The sequence below is a fragment of the Balaenoptera ricei genome, chromosome 1 (assembly GCF_028023285.1).
Source record: "Balaenoptera ricei isolate mBalRic1 chromosome 1, mBalRic1.hap2, whole genome shotgun sequence".
In the NCBI taxonomy this organism is placed as follows: Eukaryota; Metazoa; Chordata; class Mammalia; order Artiodactyla; family Balaenopteridae; genus Balaenoptera; species Balaenoptera ricei.
This window is the reverse complement of record NC_082639.1, coordinates 33,294,294-33,302,930: the sequence shown is the minus strand read 5'-3', so window position 1 is coordinate 33,302,930 and position 8,637 is coordinate 33,294,294. Positions and strand designations below refer to the sequence as shown.

The 8,637-nt window shown below is 54.5% G+C and overlaps 1 protein-coding gene across 1 annotated transcript; it reads left to right on the top strand.

Moving 5' to 3' along the window:
- The first annotated feature begins 1,737 nt into the window (after nucleotides 1–1,737).
- CITED4 (Cbp/p300 interacting transactivator with Glu/Asp rich carboxy-terminal domain 4) lies at nucleotides 1,738–3,087 on the top strand. The gene has a single exon (XM_059897589.1). It carries the CDS (start codon nucleotides 2,001–2,003, stop codon nucleotides 2,544–2,546), a length of 546 nt encoding a protein of 181 aa, XP_059753572.1. The 5' UTR covers nucleotides 1,738–2,000; the 3' UTR covers nucleotides 2,547–3,087.
- The last annotated feature ends 5,550 nt before the right edge of the window (nucleotides 3,088–8,637 follow it).

Here is an 8,637-nt window from a genome sequence, read left to right as displayed (position 1 = left end):
CATTGGCTCCCAAATGTTGCTTTTTAAAAATACAAATTTATGATTCAAAATACTCTCAGAGAGTCTGAGTCAGGGGTTTGGGTGGGGCCAGAAATTCAGTATTTTTCAAAGCCTCCTGCTTCCCTCCCACCTCCACCCCTCCAGGTGAGTCTGAGGTGCAGCCAGGTTTAGGAATTTCTGTGTGAAATCTTTATTGGAGAAGGACTCAGGAGACTCAGTTCCCATGTGCAGCTTTTATACTTTGCAAAAAATGTAATCACACCCATGGTCACTTGTGACCTTCTCACAAGCTCTCAGGTGACCCGGCAGGGACTACAATCTCCCTTTCACTGAGTAGAAAGCTGAGGCCCTGGGGAACCAAGTGACATCCCCTCGTGACACCCAACGGTCATACTGCCTGTGGGTGGTAGAGATACAATTAGAACTTGGGCCCCTGGCCTCTCACTCTAGGGTTCTCCCTTCTGCACAAACTGGATAAACCCAAGTTCCAGGAAATCCCAAGAACACTACCAGGGGAGGAGAGCCAGAGAAGGGAGGGGCAGAGTGGCAAACACATGGAGGGCACGGTTCAGGAAGTTGTCTCCTGGCCACCAGGAAAGACTCCAGCTGCTCTAAGGACACAGGCATTCACATGCTAACTCTGGTTGTGTATGACCTCAAGACACTCACTTTCCCTTTATGTGCTTCAGTCTCCTTATCTGCAAAATGGGGCTGATAATCCATGCCCTGCCTCCAGTAAGATGCTTGTAGAATATATAGCATTCTAATGCCCAAGTTATAACTATTCTTATCAAGGGAAGGTGCAACATCCCCACTCAGAAGAGCTCTAGGGACAGAACTAAATCCAGCCTTTCATTCATTTGAGGTACATTTTTGAGCACCAGGCATTGTGCTGGACACTGTGCACGCATCACCTCATTTAACCCTCACCACAAGCCAGTGGGATTGGTGCTGTCGTTGTCCCGTTTTACAGATGAAAAAACTGAAGCTCAGGGGAATGAGTTGCAATTCATTCCATCATCTGTTCATTCATCCAACTTTTACTGAAAACCTGCTCTGGGCCAGGCTCTGGGCTACGTGCTGAGGACATGAAGATGAACAAGTCCTTCAGGAAACAAGCCCATAAATTAGTTTAATGACAACTCAGTACATGCTTCCACAGACAAGTGAGTGAGAGCCGGAGGAGGAGCAACTGGCTCTCCTGGGATTATGGGGACGGGCAGCTGATCTTCCGTGGGACCCTGCACCACCAAGGTGCCTGTGCCCTGTGTAGAGGTAGCAATCAAAAGGCCTGGGTTCGAGTCTCGCTTCTGTCAAGGCTTTACTGTGTATTCCCAGGAAACCCCTTCTGCCGCTGAGCCTTGCCAGTTTTCTTAATCTGGAAAATTAAGAGGTTAAGAGGTTGGGCTTGTGATCCTGCAGTTCTGGGGGCCTAAACCTCTGGCCCTCCTACTCCACTTTCTGGTACGTGCAAGCTTGGCCCCAGCCAGCCCCGAGACTAAGCGTAGGGCAGCCAAGACCAGACCATTTGAAAAGTGCCAAACACCCCGCTCCCAGACAGAACTCAAAGCCGGAGGCGCGGCCTGAGGGCCAAAGGGCGGAGCTCTGACAGAGGCGGGGCTGAGGCCTCCTGGAGGTGCGGCGCGACCCTCCCAGGAGCGTCTCATCCAGCCAATGAGCGCCCGGGACCGGGGCAGCCCCGCCTCTGGGTATAAGAGGGCGCCGAGTCCGGGGGCACGACGCAGAGGTCTAGCAGCCCGACTGTGTAGGTGTGCAGGGTCATTTCAGACCTGAGCTGGGGTGCACAAGAGCTCTGAGTTCGGTGTGTCCAGGGCTGCGCAGGAGCACGGGTCGGGTTCGGTTTTCCTTTGCCCGGCTGAGGTGCGGAGAAGGCAAGGGGCTCGGATCCCTCGCTGCAGAGAAACAGCTGGCCGGGACCCGGGGACGCCCGCGCTGACCATCGGCCCGCCGCCGCCGCTGCCGGCAGTCGTCCCGCCGTCATGGCCGACCACCTGATGCTCGCCGAGGGCTACAGCCGGGTGCCGAGGCCGCCGCCTGCCGCGCCCGCCCATGGCCCTCACGCGCTTCGGACGCTGCAGCCCTACTCGGGCCCGGGCCTGGACAGCGGGTTGCGGCCGCGGGGCCCGCCGCCGCCTCCACCGGGGGCCCTGGCGTACGGGGCCTTCGGGCCGCCGCCTGCCTTCCAGCCCTTTCCGGCCGTGCCACCGCCGGCCGCTGGCAGCGCGCACCTGCAGCCCGTGGCGACGCTGTACCCGGGCCGCGCCACCGCGCCCCCCGGCGCCCCGGGAGGACCTCCGGGCCCGCAGCCGGTGCCCGGCGCCCCGGCCCCGCCACTGCCGCCGCCCGCGCACGCCCTGGGAGGCATGGACGCCGAACTGATCGACGAGGAGGCGCTGACGTCGCTGGAGCTCGAGCTCGGGCTGCACCGCGTGCGCGATCTGCCCGAGCTCTTCCTGGGCCAGAGCGAGTTTGACTGCTTCTCGGACTTGGGGTCGGCGCAGCCCGCCGGCTCGGTGAGCTGCTGAGCGAGGCCGGGCGCCTGCTGGCGTGCCCGAGAGAAGGAGGCCGGCCTGCCTGCCGGACTCCGCACCCAGCGCCTGGACCCCGCACGCACCCTCCGTGAGGGTGGAGGCAGCACTTAGTGCACCGAGCCGACGCCGGGCTGGGACGCCTGGCCTCACTCCAGGCCCTGCCTCCTGCAGAATGACAGTTTGGGTTCATCTCTGCCCCGGAGCCTCAGCGGTAAAGTGAAGGGGACTGGACGCCCCCTTCCGGACTCCCAGTTCTTAGATTCTGTGTCCTCTCCTCTCAGACCCTCCCCCGCCCCAACCCCCAATCTGAGCCATCCCAGGCCTCTGCCTGATTCCCCCTTTCCTTGTGCAAACCACTGTGGTCACTGGGTGCCTGGAGCCGCCCACCCGCCAGGCCCCCAGCCCGCTGCCTGGGCCCTGAGGTCGCTGGGCCTCCCGCCCTGGGGAGGGGCAGAATGTACAGCCCTCACCCCTGCGGAGTGGAGCAATACCCCATCTGACCTCCAGCACCACAATAAAACTGGGTCACTTTCCAGTCTGGTGTTTTCATTTCCTTATAACTCCAACTATATTTGGCTTCTAGAGTCCTGAGGCTGTTGGAGGCCCTGGGTGGGATGGAGGACACAGCCCCTGGCAGTGGTCAGGAGAGGAAACTGACAGTTTCTTTCGAAAATATCTGTGAGTTGTGCAATTGTTATGTCATAATCTGGAAGGCAGAGGCTGCCGCCACCGGGTGGCAAGGTAATCCAAAGGACTTCCCGGCTCCTGGGAGGGGTGGGGGGAGCTTGGGGGTGCTGCCCTCACTGTTTGCTCAGCATGGAGGCTAGAGGGGAGCGGGGTGTACCTGAGGGTTCAGGTTCTGGCTTTGAACCGGAGCTCTCTCTCTTGTTCAAGACACCATCCATTGATATTTCTGAAGCCATTTCCTCAGAGACAGATGGTCCCGGTCTTAGGTGGTTGTGAGGATCACATGCAACGTGAGGCCTTTAGCACAGTGCAAGACACCTAGGCAGCCCTCAATAAGTGATAATGATGACGATTCTACAATAATAATCATGCCCTCAAGGGATCACAGTCCAAGTGGGAGTAGGGGGTGACAGGCCTGGAAATCAACTCATCTTGGTACAAGTAATAGCGGGATGAGGACTAGAAAATAGGTAGGACGGCCTAGTGGGCAAACCCAGAGGAGGAAGTGGTTTCAGCTGGTGCAAGGGGTCAGGTCCGGTCAGGTTTCAGGGAGGCAGTGGTATTTGATGTGGTGAGAAGAGCCTTGAATGATGAGTACGTCTTTAGGACTTGGAGAAGATGGCATGCAAGTGGAGAGCCCACTCAAAGGCAGGGAGGCATACAAGTACAGGGCCTGTACGGGAAGGCATGGGGTCTCTAGAAAGGTCTATTGGCTTTATGGGGACTTTGGGAGGTAGGCACCGTCCCTGTTCTACAGACGAAGGATGTGGTGCTGGCCCAGACCTGGTAGCGTGAGCTCTTGGCCACCCTCTGCTATTGCCTCTCTCTGGAAAGATCCCTAGGTGCTTCAGGGGTGTGGAAGAAAGGCAGGAAGAGAGGAAAGGAAAGCATGGAGGAGAGGCTGAGGACCGGGCCAGAACAAGGCAGTGGGGATGGAGAGGAGAGAATGAATTCCAGAGACCCTGTGGAGAGGAACATGGAGCTGTGACCTTCGGTGCCCCATGGTTGGCCTCACCCTCATGCCGAGCTTGTTGACATGCCTTTCCCTCCAAGCCTGTGAACTCACCCAGAGCACACTGTCAGCACCAGCTCCCGAGCCACCAGGACAGGCATGGAGTGGGCAACAGAGGTGTTTGGCCAATGAATGAAGGTCTCCCCTAGGATACTGGAGGTATCCTCAAACAGGTCGGGGAGGAAGGGCAGAGAGGCTTCTGAGCAAGAACTGACCCGAGCTCTGGGCTTAGAACAGCCAGTGTTTGCTCCACTTTGCCCAAGATCCCAGGCCAGAGATAAAAACCAAATGGTTGGATTGGGATGGGAGGGTCTGGCCCTGGTCTGGCCTCAGTTTCTCCACCAGTAAAATAGGGCTAATAACCCTGCCCTACTATTTCACAAGACAATAAGCCTCATAGTAAGTGGGGAGCAGATTCAGGGGTGGGAGGATAAGCAGTAGGTAAGCTCTGAAGTGCTCTCCATATGGAAGGGGTTACAATGGAAACCCAACATCCGCCTCTTCCTAGAATTAAAAAGAGTAGAAGAGGGAGTCCAGCTCCTGAGCTATTTCCCACCCACCATCCCTCCCAGAGGGGCTGCTGACTAGTTGGATAGCAAACAGATGGACAGAGGAAAAGGCAAGTCTGGGGCAGCCCACCACCTGGATCCCCAAATCCCTGACACTTGGCAGGACTCTGACCCTCCCAGCTGGAGAGGAGGATGGAGTGTCCATCCTGCCAGGAGGCTTGTGGTCTGATAGCCTCGGGGCCCATTTCCAGAAGCAGCTCCTACTAGCTGCCTGACCTCAAGTAAGTCACTTACCTTTTGAGTCTTGTTCTGCAACCAGCTTCCTGTGGTTTCAATAGGTACTTTTTACCTCTTACTGAGGTTACCTCTTAAAATAACCCATTGACCTCCCCGTCCCCCAATCCTGTGGATTTCATTCTCCTACCTGGGCTGGGTCTTTGGGGTTGGGCGTCAGGCTCCCTCGGGGTTGGGAACTGAGTCATGGGACTGGCAAGACATTATTTCATCTTTTTTTTGTTTTGTTTTTTCCTTTTCATATAAAAGTTTCCCCAGGCTGAAGTTTGTTATTTTGAATCATCTTTCGGTTGACTGGATTTTATTAGCAAGTAGTTTTTTCCAACTATGACTTCTCTCAAACTCATCTACAGAATGGAGATGCTAATAGTACCTCTCTCATAGAGCTGCAGTGGAGATTAAATTAGTTAATTCCCATAAAGTATTTAGAACAGTGTAGCTTGTAGTTTACCATCTCTGAGCCCTGGCTTTCTGGCGATACTTTATATTAGAGTCTTTAGAAAGGCTGTGTTGTAACCAGCTAGGAAGAAGGGTTACTCCAACAGTAACACTGTTGCTGGTTGCCTGTAGCCAACTCTGAGATGATGTTTAGCCTGCAAGAATTTTATTAGGGAAGGAAGGGTCCAGAGCAGAAGCTAGCAAAGGAAGCTACGTGGCAGACCCATCAAGAGCCTTGGCCAACCCCACAGGGAGATCTGGAGTTGGAAGGGCCTTCCAGAGTTCTGCCGACCATTATACTCCTTTTTATTCCTTCCCCCAGCAGTCATCAGATATGGCTGCCCAGGGAAGTGGGGTGACGGTGGGCAGGGCAGCTCTCCCCTGCCGGAGCCATCCCTGGGGGAGTTGTGGGCGGGTGAGGAGGGGAAGACCGTCTGCCGGCAGCACTCCCAGCAGCCCAGGGAACAATTTAAAGGAAGCAGGGACTGGACAGCACATCACAGTGTCCACCACAAGCACTGGAGTGGGAACTAGGGTGAGGCGAGTGTCATAAGAGTGCCTCTTTAACTTTGTCTCTGGCAGCTTCGTTCGCCTCTCCCTAGTCCCAGACCTGACTAGCACCGTCCCTATTAGAAGGAAAAAAAAAAATCTTTTTAAGGAATATCGACCTTAATAGGGTTGATGTGCCGAGAGTCTATATAAATACCTGGTACATAGTCGATTCTCAATAGAGAGCTGCCATCATCATCATCATCATCATCATCATCATCATCACCATCACCATCATCATCGCCATCATTCCAGCTCAGCTAAGTGTTCAACAGTCATTTGTTGAGTAAATTAAGTGAACAGTCTGAGCCTGGTCTTTTCCCAGGAAGCTTAGATTGTTTAGCTGATTACTATGTAATCCTCTTGAATTCCTTAATCCTTCCTTGCCTAACTCTTTACGCCACCACGCTGTTACAAGTGCTGGGTCAGGATTACGGCTGACTGTGGGACTAAGTCAGACTTATTGAGTGCCTACTGTGTGCAGGCATGATGGGACCTAACAGCACACAGTAGGTGCTCTTTCTCTTCTAGCCCCTCCTTTAACTATCACCCAAGCCTGTATATAGCACCACTAGGTGGTTTTATTCCCATTCCAGATGTCAGAAAATGGGCTCAGACAGTGCATTACTCCTCTAAGTCACACCCCAGTAAGTGATGGGGTGAGCATGCCCACTCCCATCTATCCAGGGCCCTTTCCCTCCCCGGACTGGGGCTGGCCAAGGACCTGAGCCTGAATGAAAGAAGAGCAGAGTCCCAGACCTGGTGCTGCTACTTTGTGTCCATGCGATGCAGAAGTCACACTGAGCCTCTTTCAGCCTCAGTTTCTTGTTCTGTACAAGGGGGAGAATAAGCCCACCCTCCGAGGTATGTGTGCAAGGATTCAAATGAGACTGGGTTTCTAAGAGCACATTGCAAACAGTGAAGCACTGCTTGGCTGGGGTGAGCTGGGGGTGAATAGCCATGACCTCTACCCTGCAGCTGGTCTGGAGACAGGAGACCTGCACACACTTTGGGACTTGAGATCTGGGCCAGCCTGGAGTGTGCAAAGCAGAGACACATGCCGGGGCTTCTGGGCAAGTGCTGCCGAGCAACTCGGGCTCTGGGAAGACCTGAGAACTGGTGGTGATGAAAGGGTAAGGTGTGGGGCACCTTGAGGGGGGACATCCAGGTAAAGACCCAAGGCCCCACGTGTGCCCTGGCAGATGGAGAAAATAAAGGAAGCTACTCTCAGCTCAGTCTTCTCATCTTTCAACTGGAGACACCACAGGCAACCTGTGAGAAAGAATGAAGGTGATGTGAAGTGCCTGCCCCCATGAGTGGCTCCGATGGGAGCTGTTGCTGGGAAACATGACCACAGGGACGAGGATGAGAGAGCCTTGTCCCAGCCAGCCTCCAGCTACCTCCCCACCCTCCACTCCAGCCACCCAGGTTCCTGATACCCGATGCTCCTTATGCCTCCATACCTCGGCCTATGCTGCTTCCTCAGCCAGAAATGCCCTCCCCGGGGCCTTTTCCGCCTGTGAAAGACCTACTTCATCACATAGAAGGATTGGTGGGGAGTCTTTCCCCCTAGACTGTAAGGGTCTGAGGAATCAGAACCTGATTCCCCTTTCGCCTCCACCTCCACCCCATGTGTGGCTCGGAGTGGGTATTAGGAAGTGCTGGAGTGAAGCCCTGAGCTGGGAGCTGGGCTGAAAGATGGCCCAGGGCTGGCATCTGAGTTAGCACTGGGAGTTCTGAGCTCTAGTCCCAGCTTAACCACAAACTTGTGACCTTGGGCATGTCATTTGAGCTCTCCAAGTTCTGTATGAGGAGGACTACATTCCTCAGCCCTCTTGCCTCGAAGGTACTGGGAGGCGGTGAGGCTGGCCTGAGGGAGGAGGGCAAGGAAGTGCGATGCTTCCCTAGCATCGTGGTGGGGCAGCGGGCTTGATGTGCACTCTCTCCTGCGGTCCTCACAACTCCGGGAGGCGGGTGTAGTTATTGGCTTCATTTTATTCTGCTGGCCTCATTCTAGGCAGCCGAGGCTCAGAGAGGTTAAGCAACCTACTTAACAACACACAGGCAGTGCAATGGATGGACAGACACATGGTAAACCAGGCAGGGCTCTTGAGAAGACCCTCTTTTTTGTAGGATGGGAGGAGGTTGGATACCAATAAGCGTGCAGTCCAGATACCCCTCAGGGAGCAGGAATGTGGCCAGGATGGGGCAGGGAGTCCTACACAGCTGATTAGAGGGTGGTCTCCAGAGGGACTCACTCCTTCGCCTCTTCCTGGTGAGCAGCTCTGGCTGGGGTCTCTGCCGTAAAATTGGCACATCCGGCAGCAAGACTCCCCCTGGACACCCCAGCTTACACTGGCTGCGGAATCTCAGAATCTGAGCCAATCATTGTTTGTTTGTTTTTAAAACAAACACCTTGTCTTTAGTCAAAAACAATATATGCTGGAGGCAAAATACTTTTAAACAATTTTGAAAATGTAAAGTGAAAAGTCAAAGACCTCCCCCAAGTTTTCGCCTGCACACACATCTAATGAGAACATTATGTTATGTGTTACATACATAATATACATCTCTCTTTCACATGAATGGAATTATA